Source organism: Alosa sapidissima, chromosome 20 (assembly GCF_018492685.1).
Source record: "Alosa sapidissima isolate fAloSap1 chromosome 20, fAloSap1.pri, whole genome shotgun sequence".
Lineage (NCBI taxonomy): Eukaryota > Metazoa > Chordata > Actinopteri > Clupeiformes > Clupeidae > Alosa > Alosa sapidissima.
In genome coordinates, this window is record NC_055976.1 from 6,969,761 (window position 1) to 6,987,335 (window position 17,575).

The window sequence follows — 17,575 nt, forward strand, 5'->3', positions numbered from 1 at the left end:
GTTTTGAGTAGACCAGGAGGATCGCAGTGACCGGGGCAGCGGGTCAGTGAAGTACGTACGTGGGAGCATGATTCTGTAGGGCCTTATATGTTAAATCAGCAATGATTTTAAATTGGATTCTGTAACAGGAAGCAGTTGGATGAGATCAGGTGTTATCTGGCTTGTGGATTTTGGAGTGTGTGATCCTTGCTGCAGAGTTTTGAATTAATTTGAGCTGGTGGAGCACTTTATTTGGGATGCCAGACAAGCTGGAGTTGCAATAGTCAGTGACCAGGACTTCTGCTCTGTGCTGCTGGACTGAGGGCTTGGTGTAGTCTTGCAATGTTCCATAGGTGAAAAAAGTCACTGCAAGAAACATTGTGATGTGTGCATTAAATGTCTATGTCTATATTATGAGAATATTGTTCTTTCCACTTCCTAAATTGTCACACAATGTCACTTTGTTGATAACATTAAATGTTTAAAATGAGCTCAAGTTCAATTTATGTAGTGATCAGACAACAGAGTGTACCTTGCATTCTTCACCATCACTGTTACAGGAAGTGACCCATGCCCACCACAATGACCATCTGCAGTGCCTCCCCTCTGTGGCGCGGGAAATGCATGACACAATGTAGATTTCACATTTGCATCTTAAAAGCCCTGTCTTTAAAGTTGAATTCTTTTTTTTGCATGTTTTGTGAGTTATGTGGGTTTTTTTGCATGCATGTGCATATTTTATCTATCTTTTTATCCATCTATTCATCCATCCATCAGTCCATCCCTCCATCAAGCTAACTGAACTGGAATTGACTGACAGGCTGTTTCCTTTTTTCTTTCAGGATGACTAGTATTTCTTTCTTATCATCGGATAATAGCAATAACGGCGCCACAAGACAGAAATCAAACTATCTGTTATTGCCACAGAGTCAGATAATTGACTATAAATGCAGCCTATAAATCAGTCTTGTTACTTGGATGTGGTCTTCGTCAAAGAATTAGTTAACATGTCTACATGTTTTTACTGTGTTGGATACTTGAATACCTTTAGGCTATGGCACTTGAGTGTGATAGAACTTCAAACACTTACCATGGTTTATGTTATGACAGTGGCCATGGTAACTCTATACATACTGATGTTAGTGCCCAAACAAAGTTGTTCTTTCACATTAATCATGAAAAGTAGTGTTTGTGAGTAACTTTGACTGTTCAGTCATTTGCATCAGTCATTTACATGGCTTCTGTTCCATGCCTAAAAATATATTTGATGCTTTAACAATTTTTAATTGCTTACATTAAATTGTTACACAATATTTTAATCACTTCCAAGGAGACTTTGTGCACATCCCAGGTGCTGAACAAAAAAAGGTCAAGTTTTTTTAGGAAAAAGTTCGCACACTCCTTGGTACTCTTTTGTTGAGTTTATTTTCTTATTATTTGGCACATGACGTTTCGACCTTGCGGTCTTCCTCAGATTCACTTGCAAACACAGGCTTGGTACATCATCTAAATCACCTGTTTAGAGGGGTGGAGTCAGCTCAGTAATTCGTTAACCCTTGCAGGTACAGCATGCAAGCTTGCAAAATAAACTCAACAAAAGAGTACCAAGGAGTGTGTGAACCTTTTCCTAACAAAACACAATATTTGAAACCTGTCACTCAAACACCATAACCACACCATCTGCAAAACCTAATTCTCAGCCTTTGACTGAGTTGTCAATTTCATAAAACACCACATACTCTCTACCCAATTTCAAAACTCCATGGAGTTCATTGTATTTTTGCTTTGTTTGTTTTTTTCTTGTTGGCTGTAAAATACTATTTTTACAACAGCAATTTATTTGTAAAAAACAATATTTTGGTTTCAATATGGCTTACATGTTTACTGTGTTCAACTTCTCACTGTAGATGACTTTCAGTCTTGTAAGGAAATATACATAAGCCCCTGAAAGACAGAAGAGGTTTTGAGCAACAGTGTGTACGATGTATACAAAATATCATTATGATGACAAAAATGTTTATAATGTGAGGTGAACGCTAGAGATGTGTTTATGACATTTTGAATGGTGTGTGTCATTTTGCTTGAGATTTGAGGCATTTTGTGTGAGCATTGTATATTTTGACAAATAGACAAAGAACTTTGAAAATGTGTGTAAACAGTTGTAAGAAAAAACTGTAAGTGAGTCTTAACGGCATTCAGTCTCTTACCACAAGACTAAAGGCTTCTGGGAACATGACCCACAAGAAGAGTAGCAACCAGTAAACAGTAATACACCAGCTACCTACTGTATCTACAGGGGAAACAAATCTCCCAAAACACTATAAGCAATACCTTATCATCTGCAGTTTTGATTTGGAATGACATATTAGGCTATAATTCAACATAAGTGAGAGGGAGGGGAGATGTGAACAAACACAAGGTGCTCTCAATAAAATGATTTATTTGTAATTATATCATTCAATTAAATTTGAAAACCGCGTAGATGTTTTACAATAAGGTTCCTTCACATGTTGAAACTGAACTAATGGACCTAGAGTGCCCTCAAGTGGAAAGTTAGAGCAGCATAGTCAACAAACTCTTTGTCACATGTTTCAACATACTGATCTTACTGACCACTGATCTCATCACAGGTGAATCACATCATGCCATCCAACTTTACATGATGCAATCTCAACTTTTAGCACAATAAATATAAATATAACAACTGTAAAGGAGGCAACATGATTCTATAAAGTGTAAGTGAGCTGTGAAAGATTATGGGTTATTTTTCCAGGGACCTGTTGCAAATACAGTAACATCTGTTTTTACATGCATCTGCTCAGTGTCATATCTTCCATATGGTCCAATAAATCAAAGGACGCAGGCTTTCACAACACCAATGTTCAAATATGTTTTCTGTCCTTCCCCCTCTAAAATGTTATTGCTTATTTTGTTTTGATTCATTTGTCCATTCACTACAACTATTGTCTATTTCTTTTGTTGTTTTATTGTTGACATCAACGAAAATTAGGACTATCCTCAATGAACTTCCAATAAAGACTGATAGGCCGGGAGCCACGTATACCCCTCAGGATGTTTTTTGCTATGTTTTTTTCACTATGATTTCCTGTTAGCCTATACCCTGGGCCATAACGAGTTGATAGGGACAACTCCCAACTCGGCCCCGTTTGGTCTCAGGGCCCAAAAAACCATCATTTAAGGAAAATCTGCAGGCGAAATTATATAGCTGTAAATATTAAGGTACTGCAACTGCAAAAATGGTCCTAGAACCCTGTAAATTTACATGGATCACCCTGTCACATAGGGGAACCAACCTGAAAAATGTTTCAGGTGCTTTTCTTCTGTCAAATATCATCTTTAACATACCAAAAAAGCCCAAAAAATGCTTGTCCGCCTGTCAAATTGTCTTCAAATTTGATCATTTTCAACTCTGTTATGATATGCATTAGTGATTAGTCCCTCAAATGTAAATAGAAAACTACCCAAGTTCATGAGCTTCAATTTAAGTCCAAGGTGACCTTTCTAGCTAGAGTACAACAGCTGCTATGTCCAAAGCTATTCACTGCAGCCTATCCGAAAATACTAGCCTCCTGGCCGGCATTCAGACACTTTCAGGCATTACCATTTCATTTGGGATTATGAACATCAATTTCACATAAACCATATTTTTAAAGTGACCTTGACTTGAAAATGGCTATGAATGAAAGTATGAAGTGAATAGCATCAAAAATAACTAATGTTACCACCTATTGGTGGACTGTGAACAGGATGCAACACATGGTACTATCACACAAAAGGAATGTATCAAATGAGAAATGTATGTAAGGAATGGTTTGTATTGTACAGCAGTAGTGTAGAATGTGAATAAGAACTTTCAATCATCATTTAATAATCATCATTATCATCATCATCAAATATATGTGAGAAATATTTTCCACCAGGGAATCTGGGAATGCCATTTAGAATTATTCATCATTTAGGCTAACAAATACGCATGTTCAACGACAACGTAGTCTAGTCTAGGCATAATGATTTTTAGAGGGTGTAAGATAGCGATTTTTGGATCATGCATGCGCCAGACCACACCTCGCTAATTACCACACCCCTGGCGCAAGGTAAACTAAAGAGGAGCACATGGTGAAAAATCCACACTTTATAAGATAAGAATATAAGCTTTGCGTCGTGCTTTGCGCCACCTTGTGCCGGGTGCACGATAGGGACCTAAGACTTTGACATTTTCTTTGACTTGCACAAACATCAGTGCCACTTCTCTGATAGCCAATCACATCTTCTCATTACACAGCACTTTGCAGCCTCCTCCAGGGACTTATAAGGAGGAGACTGACAGAACTGGTGTGAAGAATTCTATTAGTCTATTCCAAAGGGGATGTCAAATGATGTGCTCTCCACCAACCTTCATTACTCTGTCTATGCCGTAGTGTACTTATAGCTGGTGTAATTAGATTGGGACAGGCTGTTAAATTAATTTCCAGGAAACTTGAAACAGTTAGAGTTTCAACAGTTGAAACAGTTAGAGTTTTGGAAGAGTTGTGGGTATAAGGTCTGTAGTTGCAGGAGCCGTTAGATTAGTGTATTAGTGTGCATTTTTCAGTTAGATTTAACAGACAGTTTGAATATTCACAAACGAAAGAGTAAACTTCACAACGTTATCCATCTCATCAGTGTTCAGTGTTTCATTTTTTAGTCTTCAATTTCTCCTTTTTCCCTTGCCTTCCCTTTCCCTTGATACACATCTACCCAAAGCTCAGCAGGGTATATCACATTTACATTTATGCATTTAGCTGATGCTTTTGTCTAAAGTGAGTTGCAGAAAATGTAGACAATCAACAGTGTAAATACAAGACAATAGTGTAATGATAAGAACTACCTTGTATAAGAAATACTATGACAAATACAGTCCATTTAAGTCAGGGATATTTAAAGCATAGACAGGATAGAGAAGAATATCATGGTAAGTGCAAGTTAAGTGTGTTGGGTTGTTAGTGGTGTTAGGAGAGGAGGTATTCTTGGAAAAGTTGGGTCTTGGGTCTTCAAGAGGTTTTTGAAGATACAGAGGGACGCCCCTGCTCTGATAGCAACTGGTAGCAACTAGTAGCAGGTTCCACCATCAGGGGAACCACCGAGGAGAATAGTTTGGATTGCCGTGAGCATGCGGATAGCAATGCCATGGTAGTGTTCTTTGGAAGAATGCAGTAGGTGGTAGCATGTACCTTTATGAGAGCAGTTCAATCTTTGAGAAGTTCCGTTTCATCCATGAGGATAATATATTATGTCTGAGACATTCAGAGATCCGAGGTGTCGTCTGGTGAGTATTACAGAAGAGTTGTGTATCATCTAGGCCATATGTATATGAGAAGCTGTGTGAACGAATAATCAAAAGAGGTGGTGTAAATTGCAAAGATATGGAGCCCTGGCACTGAGCCTTGGGGTACCCCTGTGATGAGGTATTGGGATGCAGATACTCTAAAAGTATTGGATCACCTGCCTTGACACGCATATGAACTTAAGTGACATCCCATCCAACCTTTGGGATGGATTGGAGCGGAGCCTGAGAGCCAGGCCTTCTTGTGCAACATCAGTATGTGACCTCACAAATGCGCTTCTAGAAGAATGGTCAAAAATTTGAACACACCCCTAAACCTTGTGGGAAGCCTTCCCAGAAGCGTTTAAGCTGCTATAGCTGCAAAGGGTGGACCGACATCATATTAAACCCTATATGGATAAAAAATGGGATGACACTTAATTTCATATGTGAGTCAAGGCAGGTGACCCAATACTTTTGACAATATAGTGTAGCTGTCCCTTGAAGTGAATTCAAACAGGAAAGTGCTGCCCTTAATGTTTAAGAGTATAGAAAATAGGGAAGTAGGGGAGTAAGATTAAGTGGATATATTAAGTGGAAGGCAGCTGCTAATTCGAAGTATGGGAAAGAGGAAAGTGAGTATAGAAAGTACTGTATATCAAAGGCATTCAGCTTTAAATAGCGACCTGTGTCAGGATTCTGGTCAGTGATGGACCTCCTAAAAATGAGGTTCACCCTAGGCCTGCATCCCTTATCCCTAAATTTGTATTGAGTCTTCACACCTGCCTCATACCAAAAAGTATGAACCAAAAACCTGTAAATATGACGTGTCAATAAAAAATAAAAAATGTAAAAACTATTTGTGTTCATAATGTATAATGTCTCACTGTGATAATGGGTGTATTTAGAGCGAGAGGTAGCCTCTTCAATTATTATTATGATAACGCATTATCTGGTGTTGACAGGCGAGTTTCGAGATTTGAGTTCAGCATTGTTCAGGAGTAGGCTAGGTGATAATGATTGCACCTGGGAGAGGTAGGCTACATTCCCTTTATTATTAAAATCACTATTGATAACGCATTATATACGGAACAGGCGAGAATGCATCTCGATCAGCAAGTGTTACTGGGTTTCGCCTGAGCGTTGTAGATAGATACCAAAGATTCTAAAGCTCTGTTCTAGAATCTTTGATAGATACCTTTATATGGCTCTGGGTTAAGCGATTTGATTTCAGCATACGCTCATTTCTAAAAGATGCATTTAATCCGAAGTCATGTCAGCTCTCTATGCAGGGAGTAGGGCTGTCACTTTTTATTCGAACATGACGTGAAATATCCGTAGTCGAACTATAAATAAACTATTCGGTTTTTAGTGCGGTGTAGCGCATTTCTACAGTCTATGATTAGTTTTATTTTATTGTTTGCCATCTCATTCAGTGCTATATGATCCAGGGCTCATGTCCAAATCAAGCCAATATAATAGCCAGTAGCCACAATGAGCCCATGCAGCCATCCTGTTTCGACAATCAAAGGTAACGCACAGAACGGCCAGCAGACAGATAATTACGTCCCCAACTCATCTAAAATGTGGTGTCTTGAAATACTTTGGGTTCTACACCATAGATGGTAAAGTGACCGTTAAATATAATGTTAAAGAATGTATCTGTGGATTGTGGCTTTACATCGGTCGAAGTTGACTCCATGTCGTGGTGTCTCACGTAACTCAAAGCCAGGCAAGCTGAGGACAGGCGCTCTGTTCCATCGTCGTTATGGTAACCAAACAAGTCTTCTTCTGTCTAGGTTTGTTTCTAGGTTTAAGTGTTGTTCTTCTATGTGGTCCACCTACTGGAGGGAAGTGTTTACAGCAGTTCCGTTTCACACATGCGCAGTCTACGCGTCACTTTGACGCACGGTCTTAAATTTCGGTCGACTCAAAGACGCGACGCATGCTGTAAAAATGACGCAAATCTCGTCACGCGCTCACCAGTGCCGCGTGCGCGGGACGCAGACGCGGGACCGTACCATAGGCTTTAGCCTGTCAGCGTGAGGTGTTAGTCCGGCAGCCAAATGCCATAATTTAGGTGAACCTGGTTTTGTCGGTTAAAGTTTTTTTTTTGCTGTTTCTTGTGACCAAGGGGTAACTCAATAAGATTAGAGAGGGTGCCCGGTGATATCCCTTGGGCAATTCTCGATATTAAGCCTTTCTTGTCCAATGTGTTGAATATAAGGCGAGGCACCACAGGTGAATAGGGTAAAAAAAATAACTAGCAGATATCACTATGAAACTTCCCCAGTTGATTACTTACATTAATATGAAAAAATAATGTATTACAAGTTATCTGTAATATAAAGTTTGAATATGCAAATTAAGCATAATCCAATTAAATATGTGCTGATTTGCATAAACTAAAAAAAACTAAATCGGAACATTGGATGAAGCCAGGTTCAAAATTACTTTTTCATTGTGTTGACATACTAGATGAAAAGTCTTTACACAGGGAATTAGATATCTCTTTTATTTATTCCGTAAATCAGAAAGTACTGCCAATAGCCTTAAAAAATAAATTTTGTCCATGTTTTTAGGAATAAAATGTCATATAAAAAGGCTAGGAATAATATATCAACAAACCCCTCTGTAGAAGCCTTCTAAATATAGTTAGGTATAAGACTGGAAAGTTTGGTATGTAGGTGCTTCTGAAGTACAGATTTCATTCTCAGAGTGGGGGAGGAAACTAATCCATGGGTGCTACATGCTAGCATCTCTCGCTAGCACGTCTCTTAGGTGTGGATGGAGGTTTACCAGAGACTTTCTAATGAGGAGTCACAGCACTCCAAAAATCCTCCATAGAAATGCATGGGGTTAGTTTGTAACGCCAATATGGCAGTTGTCTACACATATCCCGCCCCTTCCGCGGCAAAAAAGTCAACATGTAAATACATTGTGCCAATGATGTGGTGTGTTGTGAATACATTGTGCCAATCATGTGTTGTGATCTCAGATTCTTCAAAAAGAAAAACTTTAACCGACAAAACCAGGTCTGACTCCATGGCTGCCGGACTATGTCTAATAGGTTGTTTGTAGCCTAACCTATAAAACTATTTGTTGCTGATGTAAAACAATGTCTGAAATTAAAATAATTAGTAAGCCTAACACAATAGGCCTATTGCATGGAGATAAGTGCCTGCATGCACTTATCTATTTCATGATTGTAGGCTGAGCATTGCAGTTTTTTTCTTTCTTCACTATCCACTGTAGGCTGTCGATGTGATATTCCACTGTCTTCATTTCCCACCCGTTGTAGGAGGTGTGTAGACCTAATGTTCCAGGATGTTTGACTGTAGAATAATGTAATGGGAGTGTTGCTGGCAAAGTTGATTCTTTGAATGTTTAGTGACACTCTTTGATGCCTCCTCACGCCCCCCACAGGCTAGAGTAGATCCAGCTCATATCCTCCGCCATTACCAGTGTTTGATGTAGACTTCCACATATAAGGATGTGGTCGTTTTTTGCACGGGATCCAATAAAAGATTTTAATTATGAGATTTTACCGGAGACCCAAGAGGCCTCGGGAATATGGACTCTACACCGAGGCAAACGAAAGGTAAGAATACCTCTATAATAGATGGATTGGGCGACAAGTCATGCAAGCTGAATACAGGCCATTAGCAAGCTAGCAAGTCCACGGGCTGTATTTTAGCTAGCAAGTGTAGCCTAGCCTATCCATGATCATCACTGATCAAACAGTACACACACTTTGGGAATGTCTGTCTTCGTCTGTTGTTGATGTAACTTAAGCATGCAAGCGCATCCAACTCTTTTTAGCTCATCACATCTCAGAAAACATATAACTAACTGACCGGTTGGTTGGTTGGTGTTCACAACCAAGCTAACAAGCAAACAGACCTGGAGAAGCCACGTACTGTACCGCCACGTCAATCTCCTGATCAACAACACAAACCAGCTAATGTTAACGTTAGCTTTGGAGGTATCTGACAAACTAGCTTGCCACAGACTGACCGTAAAATCAGTTCGTTTTGTCACGTCATGTCAAACCAACATAAGCATAAGTAGAGTTGAATGTACACTATGTGACATTAGTCACTATGTCTGAATATGTGTAACATTGAACATTAGCAGTCAGGTTATCTGACTGACCGCTAGCCTCTCTGTTCAGACTATGATTACAGGGTAACGTTAGCGTGTTATTTGCATACCATAATAAATTATGATACATATTTAGGGAATGTAATGTTTTCAAGTCTCTGTCACATCATTTTATGCAGACGACTGGCGAGCCGGTGTCAGTCTTTGTTTACGAGGTGTCCCAGGGAACGGAGGCCCAGACCCAGCTGGCCAAGGCAGCGTTCAAGCGCATGAAGACGCTGAGACATCCGAATATCTTGGCCTATGTGGATGGACTGGAGGTATACTTGAGTTCTTTGTATCAGTAAACAAAGGAGCCTTATCTGAGGGGATATTCGATAGACATTTGATGGTGTGATTTTTGGTAACACTTGACAGTGCGAGTTTGTTTCTTAAGCCAGTGAGTTAAAAAAAAAAAAAGACAGGCGTTGATATAAGTCAATAGACCCAGTAGCCCTAAGTTAATGTTGCAGATGTTTCTGAAATATGACTATCATATTACACTTTTTAATCATTTAATTTGAAGTACAAGTCATGTAATGTATTTACTACACTCGTAATGCAGTCCATGTTTGAAGTAGCCTAGTAATTTTGCTCCATCACAATCAACTTGCCTTTGTATTTTCACCCCTCAATGCAATATCTTGTGCAGTCTGAGGTGAGTGCCAAAGAGATCTGTACAGGTACACCTTTGTTTAACCCTGTGACCCTGTCCCAGTCTTGTAGAGCTATAGCTAGAAGACTCCTCAAATATCACCATGTTGTTCATCAACTCGGTTATGAAAACAAAGTATTGATTTCACTCATGTTTGTTTGCATCATGTTTGTGTTCCAGACAGAGAAAAGTTTGTACCTGGTTACAGAGCCAGTGATTCCTCTCTCCACCCATCTGAAAGCCCGACCTGATATGGGTGGTTCTGGAGAACTGGAGGTGTCTTGGGGTCTTCACCAGATTGTGGTAAGAAATTGTTGGGATTGATTTTAGATCCATTTAGGATTCCTAGCCTCCAACCCAAAGTCATCAACCACTCTTGATCACTACAATTTACCCAGCCTTTTTGCTAAACTGTAAGATATCATGCCTTGTTCATGCCTTAACTTTTGTGTGTGAATTACTTTCTGCTGATGGCTTAGCATCTTACCTTCGTCTTACAGAAAGCTCTGAGCTTCGTGGTGAATGACTGCCATCTGCTTCATAACAACCTGGGCATTTGGACGGTGTTTGTGGACCGAGCCGGCGAATGGAAATTGGGAGGGCTGGACTACATGACATCTCAGCAGGGGGACACCTCAGGCTTACTCCCACCCAGGACCATACACCCTGACCTGGAGAAGTATGACCCACCTGAGAACCCCAACAGTGGTGGAGAGAAATGGTGCGTAGTAGTGCACAGTACATTACACAAATGCAGTGGGGAGTGGGAGGGGGCGTAGTTTATTGGTTAATGTAGTGGGGATATAAAAAAGTTTTGGTAGCAAATGGTTTAATTTTAGATGTGTATATTTCTCAATTTTAATTAAGTTATCATTCTTAAATTCCACCTCATCATTATATTACCATCGACCAGTCTTGTAATTGTTTGGTTAGGTATTTTCATCCAACTATCTCTCATAGTCTTTCTCTCTTTCTCTTTCTCTTTCCCCTTCTCTTTCCCCCTTACTCTCCTCAGGGCTGGGGATGTGTGGCGACTGGGTTGCCTTATATGGGAGGTGTTCAATGGCCCTCTTGCTCGGGCATCTTCCCTACGGTCACTGGGAAAGGTACACCATTCTGGACCACTGTGCACCATTGCTCAAAATACGTCATTATCATTCATTCATTCATTTTTTATTCTATTACTGTACAATGCCAGGTCTATTTCAGACGTGGTCATTGTTCACTCATTCTAAAGAGTGATGAATCACTAATGAAGTGAACTGATGTATACTTGTATCTGTGTATATACTGTAGCCTTTGGTCAGAAACAAAAACAATAGATCAGGTATTTGGCATTTATTAACGCACCAAATAACAACAGTTCTCTTTCATATCAATTCTCTAGGTCCCTAAGTCCTTGGTTCCGCATTACTGTGAGCTAGTTGGAGCAAACCCCAAATCCCGACCAAACCCGGCAAACTTCCTCCAGAACTGCCGTGCATCTGGAGGTTTCCTCAGCAACAGCTTTGTGGAGAGCAATCTCTTTCTGGAGGAAATTCAGGTGATTGCACTCCTCTGCACTAAAGAACATCTCACCGACATGTCCAACCTGTTTCTCTCATTTATCATGGTTAATTGTGTCATAGGATGCACATATGAACATATTCAATATTGACATGTAGTGACTGTGTGTGTGTGTGTCTGTCCTCAGATAAAAGAGCAAGCAGAGAAACAGCAGTTCTTCCAGGACCTGAGTGAGAATCTGGACTCGTTCCCTGAGGATTTTTGTAAACACAAAGTGCTCCCACAGCTTCTAACGGCCTTCGAGTTTGGCAATGCCGGCGCTGTGGTCCTCACTCCTCTCTTCAAGGTATGTGATCTAGAACTTTCCATTGACCATTATACATTTAATTATGTTTGTTGCATCTTCAACATAGGGCCCTGTGTTTGCCAGGTGGGGAAGTACCTGTCGACAGAAGAGTACCAACAGAAGATCATTCCAGTCATAGTAAAGATGTTCTCCTCTACGGACAGAGCCATGAGGATACGGTTACTTCAGCAGGTGAGGAGGTTTATGGATACCTGTCTGGGTTTATTCTGTAGGTGGTGACAGACGGAGCTGCCCTTTAAGCAATGTTGCTGGGCAACCACATAACTGGTTCCATTTGTTCTGATTAGATGATCATAATAATTTGACTTCTAGCAACAAAGCCTGTGCAAAGATATTCAGGAACATTGCCCAGCAACATAACTCAAAAAGTTGCCATGTGCGTCATCAGCTTCAGGCTGAATTGTGTCTGATGGAGACCTCAGGAATTTTTTTAATATGAGAGAGAAATGGGTGAGTAACTTTCTCATTTCCTTTTTGTTTTGTCAGATGGAGCAATTTATTCAGTATCTGAATGAAGCTGCAGTCAACTCTCAGATCTTCCCTCACGTTGTGCACGGTTTCACTGACACCAACCCTGCCATCAGGGAGCAGACGGTCAAGGTAAAGGCAGTACATTCCAAATGCTTAAGAATGATGGTCAGCAATCATTTAAGTGCCTAGATTTAGCACTTTACTGTCACTCTGTCGCAAACATAGCTACCCCCCCACACCAACTTGACTGTCATCTCTCAATCTGCCTTCCTTCCCTGTAGTCTATGCTCCTTCTGGCCCCCAAGTTAAACGAGGCGAATCTGAACCAGGAGCTGATGCGCCACTTTGCCAGGCTGCAGGCTCGTGATGAGCAGGGCCCGATCCGATGCAACACCACTGTCTGCCTGGGCAAGATCGCCCCCTACCTCAACTCAGGAGTAAGGGGCCTTTATTGGCACTATCTTCCTTTCCCCTCTTATCACTGTCAAATAAATAACGAAAATCTTTTATTTTGGTATAATTTTGGTTGATTCAGATCATTGCATGATTTGTGTGTGTGTGTGTGTGTGTGTGTGTGCAGTGAATGTTTTAGCCCACATTTTGATTCTGTTTTGTAATTTGGGGATATTTGTCTCTCACTCTTACCCAGACGCGGCAACGTGTTCTGATCTCGGCGTTCTGTCGGGCCACTAAAGATCCTTTCCCAGCGTCCCGCGCTGCAGGGGTCCTAGGCTTTGCTGCTACACACAACTACTTTAGTCTGGTGGAGAGCGCCGGCCGGATCCTCCCCACGCTCTGCACGCTAACCGTCGACCCAGACAAGAACGTCCGAGACCAGGTACATACTCCTGAGAGCTTCTTTTGGACTCGTGCTTCACTGAGGGAAATCCGCTTATTTGCTGTCTACTCTAGTGTTCTCTCCAGCTACTGACGAGCTTCTAACTGGTGTAACCCACTCCCAGTGAATTATGCTAAGCTAGGCCAGCCAGTGGCAGACTGGGTTATTGCGCACACAGAGAAGAGACAGATGTATATTTCCTCGCTTCTCACTCTGGCGTAGACCACACAAATAAGCTTCTTTTTTTTTTTTTTTAAGTTGGCGAGGTCAGAGAGATCAGTGCCAGTGTCTCCTTATGTTTGGAGTCAGAATGTAGTGTTATCTTGGCAAAATGCACCATAATATGTGACAAATAATGAAATGAAAACAATCATATGTGTCTTCTGTCTTAATTCAAGTCATTGTAGCCATTTCAGACAGCAGTGTAAAGCAGAATGGTGGTATCATCACAGTGCGTTGACTTTGTTCCTTTTAGGCATTCAAAGCCATTAAGAGTTTCCTCAGCAAACTGGAGACTGTATCAGAGGACCCATCCAAGCTGGAAGAATTAGGTACTCTGAATGGCTTTTGATGGGCTTGCTAATGAATGCCATATTGTCTTGTTTACTTTATAGAAGTCAATTTGGCTCCCTGAATGTTGCCCGATCTGCATATCTGACATTTACAATTTTCACAGTTTAATTGAAATTGATGAGTGGGAAGAGTGACTACAGGCTGTGTATTGGGAGATGTGAGGTATTTATCTTGTCTCTGTTCCTGCCTGTTCCAACAGAGAAGGACGTCTTGGCAACGAGTCCCGGGGCCGCAACGTCCGCTGCCTCCTGGACTGGCTGGGCGGTGGGCGGAGTCTCCTCTCTCACCTCCAAACTCATCAGGAACGTGCCGGCAGGTGCTGAAGGTGCGGCCAAGGAGAACGCTCCCGCAGCCACCGCCAACGCAGGGACCCCTGTCCCAGACGGGGCCAGCAAGGGTGAGGGGACGAGATGCGCTTATCTGCTTTTCTTTTCTTTCTTTCTTTCTTTCTTTCTTTCTTTCTTTCTTTCTTTCTCACATGGAAGCTTTTTTTTTTCTCTTCTGTTTTTCTTGCGTCGTCTGAATGATCTCTCGTTTTCTGTCAGGCAACGCTGAACCAAAGGTGCCCAGGAATCCTACCTCCACACCCCCCGCCAGTGAGCCTCAGGCTTCACACGCGCCAGAGGAGCCGGACGAGCCGGTCGGGGATCGCTGGGAGGACGAGGACTGGGGCAGTCTGGAGGTGAGACACTTCAACAGAGGCTGAACGGTTTCACGCACTGTGCTATCGGCCCTATGAAGTTCAGTGTTCCCAGTGCTCAAAACCCTCGGCGGAGACGGGTTTTTTTTTTTTTTTTTTCAGCGCTCAGGGTGCTTCAGGTTGAAATCAACTTTCAGAACAGCGTTGGGCTCATCAATGTCACTTCTCTCTTGCTAGCCAATTAAAATCGAGGAAGGGGCGGGACAAAATGTACAAAGCCTAGAGGGATGGCCTTCTCTAATGCCAAATGAGCTCCTTTTGTCTGTCATGTTTTAATAAGCAGAGTTCTGAAAAATTGCAGCCAATTTTTAGTTAGCTAGTTAATTAGCATTTAAGCAGCGTTCCAAAAAGGAAGTGCTCACCGGCGGTTTTGGCAACCTAGCAACAATAAACACTTGAATGTAGCACTCTGAAAAAATGTGGTTGAGGGTACTGTCAGCTCAAAAAACACGTTTGGTGGACCTAGTACCCATAGGTGATGTTTGCTGTTCTCACCTCTGTCTGTAACCTCTCACAACAGGACACTGAGAAGGCCCAGACAGACCCTGAGGACTGGTCAACGGGTTGGTCAACGGTGTCATCAGGCAAGAAGAAGGCCAATGAGAGAACTGTAAGTGGATGCTAATGATAATATCCATATGATATCTTCTTTAAGCTCATCTTTGGCATTTACGTATGATCATCTGCATAGTATTATGTCCTTCAGAACTACTTTAGACTGCTTTTTGAGTATCCTGTTAACATACTACTAGTGCTGTACTAACTATTTGTAGTATGAGTAAATGTATTCAGAGGTCATTGTCTTTTTGTATTAGTACTGAATGCAGTCTTTTTTTCCTGTGCATTAGCATTAAATACAGCCTTGTTCTCCTTCACTCATTCTGTGTCTTACTGGATTACTGCAGCTCATGAATGACTCGTGTCTCTGTCTCCTCACAGCTGGGCGGGGCTTCCTCGGCGAAGAAGCAGAGCTCGGACTGGAGCAGCTCGGGCTGGGACGCCGACGACAGCTGGTCCAACGAGAAGGAGCCGGACAGCCAGGACCAGACCTCGCCGGCCGACGAGGGCTGGGGCAACGACTGGGACGAGGACGGCGGCCTGGGGGACAGCTTCATCCCCACGCCCAGGGAAGGGTCCTCAGCGGCCGTCGCCCCCAAGAGCGAGGCTTTGCAAGAGGGCGTGCGGCTGGCCAGCGAGTACAACTGGGAGAGCGCCGGAGGGAAAGGAGAGATGCAGAATGACCTCTTCGCCAGCGTGTCCCAGAGGACGGCGCCAGCGGTGAGGAAGGAGGGATGAGCTTAGGAGGGAAGATTAGCTTAGGAGGGAAGAGAGATGTGTCCTTTAAAGGGAAGAGAGATGTGTCCTTTTAAGGAGCTGTGTGGAACTCTGTCTGCTCCAGTTGTCTTGAGCGCAGCCACACGGAACTCGTCCAGTGATTTGTATCTAATGCAGTGGCTGGCCACACATGGTACAGCGTGGTATTACCAGAGCTGAAGGGTCCGCGACATGATTCAGTTGTTGCATAGATTGTCTTTTTTAAAAAGATTAATAAATTGTAAGTCACAAGGATTAAAAAGTGAGGCCCTGTGTTATTATTCCCCCTCTAATGACCCCGAGTTTATTGAACCTGGAGTTTCCACCTGATTGTTTGTGTGTGTGTGTGTGTGTGTGTGAGCACAGAAGGCAGATGAGGGCTGGGGAGCAGACACTGCAGGAGACTGGGGGGCCGAGGAGAACTGGGAGTCCTTGGATGGGGATCAAGGTCAGTGTTGTTCCAGATGATCGGACAGAATGTCACTAAAGACCAGTTAACACTGATTGGACTAAAATTTTCAATTTTCGGGAATGTAAACTTCCAAGTCGAGTTCTATGGAAGGAAACACCTAGTTGATGTGGTTGGTGTGAACTGGGCTTTAAAATTGTATTCTGTAATGAATAGTATATAGTTGTCCTGAATATAAATGTTTTATGTCGTACCACACTGATATAACTCTCAAATAACAGTGAAAATGAAACATAGTTCCTGTTAATGTTCTTACACATTATTATACATTATTATATTATATATATTTGCAGTGTCAAGAAACCAGAAACACTGTCTTTAAAAGCAAAACATTTCACATGTAGGGAATCCATTTAAAAACATTACAGAATGGAACTCAGCAAGCCAGGGAGTGTTCCACAGACCTTCAGTGTCCAGTATGTGTGTCTGAACTTTGCTGCTGCTTACCTGCCACTTCTGATCTTCCCTTTCAGGCCTCAGCAAGGCAGAGCTGGCCAAGAAGAAGCGCGAGGAGAGGAGGACTAAACTAGAGGCCAAACGGGCCGAACGCAAGGCGGTCAAGGGTCCTCTCAAACTGGGGGCCCGCAAACTGGACTGAGGCGGTGGGGTGGGATGGAGCAGGGTGGAATGCCAAAAAGAGAAGGGAATTGGTGGAGGGAGCCTACTGCGCTGTGATTGATCTGGGCTCATAGTCATCCATTCAGGACATTGCTGGATATGGCGTTGGGCTGGAAGAGTTTGAGTTGGAAAGCTAAAAACATTCCGTGATCCTGCAGATGACAAATTCCTGACGACAATGGGAGGAGCAAGAGCTACGGACATGCTAGTGCTTTCTTTCTTTTTTTTGCCCCCTGGCCGAGGCCAAATGCCAAGGGATGCAGTTTTCCCCTGTCACTCGCTGGACTGTGACCTAAGATGATCAACTATGACTTTTTATTTTGCATCACAGCAGTTTTGTTGTCCTGGATGTTTTTATAATAAAGCTGATATTAGAATCTATTTGTGTGCACCTAGCCGCACAACTAGCCATAAAGTCCATAAAGAATCAAATCATTTTTACAGCATAGATATATAGAATTATTTATCTCCATAGCACCATGAGTGTATATGTGGAATGTATGTTTCACATAATCCAAGTGCTTGGCTAAGCGTTGAATGTTTACCAACCAAGCTGACTATCTGGTTTTCATGTACCCTACATGCCCTTCCCATTCTAACCGTGTGCCACTCCCTTTGA

At 42.2% G+C, this 17,575-nt stretch overlaps 1 protein-coding gene across 1 annotated transcript; it reads left to right on the forward strand.

Annotated features, from left to right (window-relative positions):
* Positions 1–8,714: 8,714 nt before the first annotated feature.
* On the forward strand, positions 8,715–17,337 carry scyl1 (SCY1-like, kinase-like 1). The gene is made up of 18 exons (XM_042073871.1): positions 8,715–8,903; positions 9,586–9,726; positions 10,281–10,403; positions 10,601–10,821; positions 11,116–11,206; positions 11,488–11,643; positions 11,794–11,952; positions 12,037–12,144; positions 12,460–12,573; positions 12,726–12,881; positions 13,094–13,282; positions 13,758–13,833; positions 14,055–14,252; positions 14,401–14,537; positions 15,076–15,165; positions 15,495–15,833; positions 16,236–16,317; positions 16,812–17,337. The coding sequence occupies exons 1-18, from the start codon at positions 8,796–8,798 to the stop codon at positions 16,934–16,936; spliced, it is 2,613 nt and encodes an 870-aa protein (XP_041929805.1). The 5' UTR covers positions 8,715–8,795; the 3' UTR covers positions 16,937–17,337.
* The last annotated feature ends 238 nt before the right edge of the window (positions 17,338–17,575 follow it).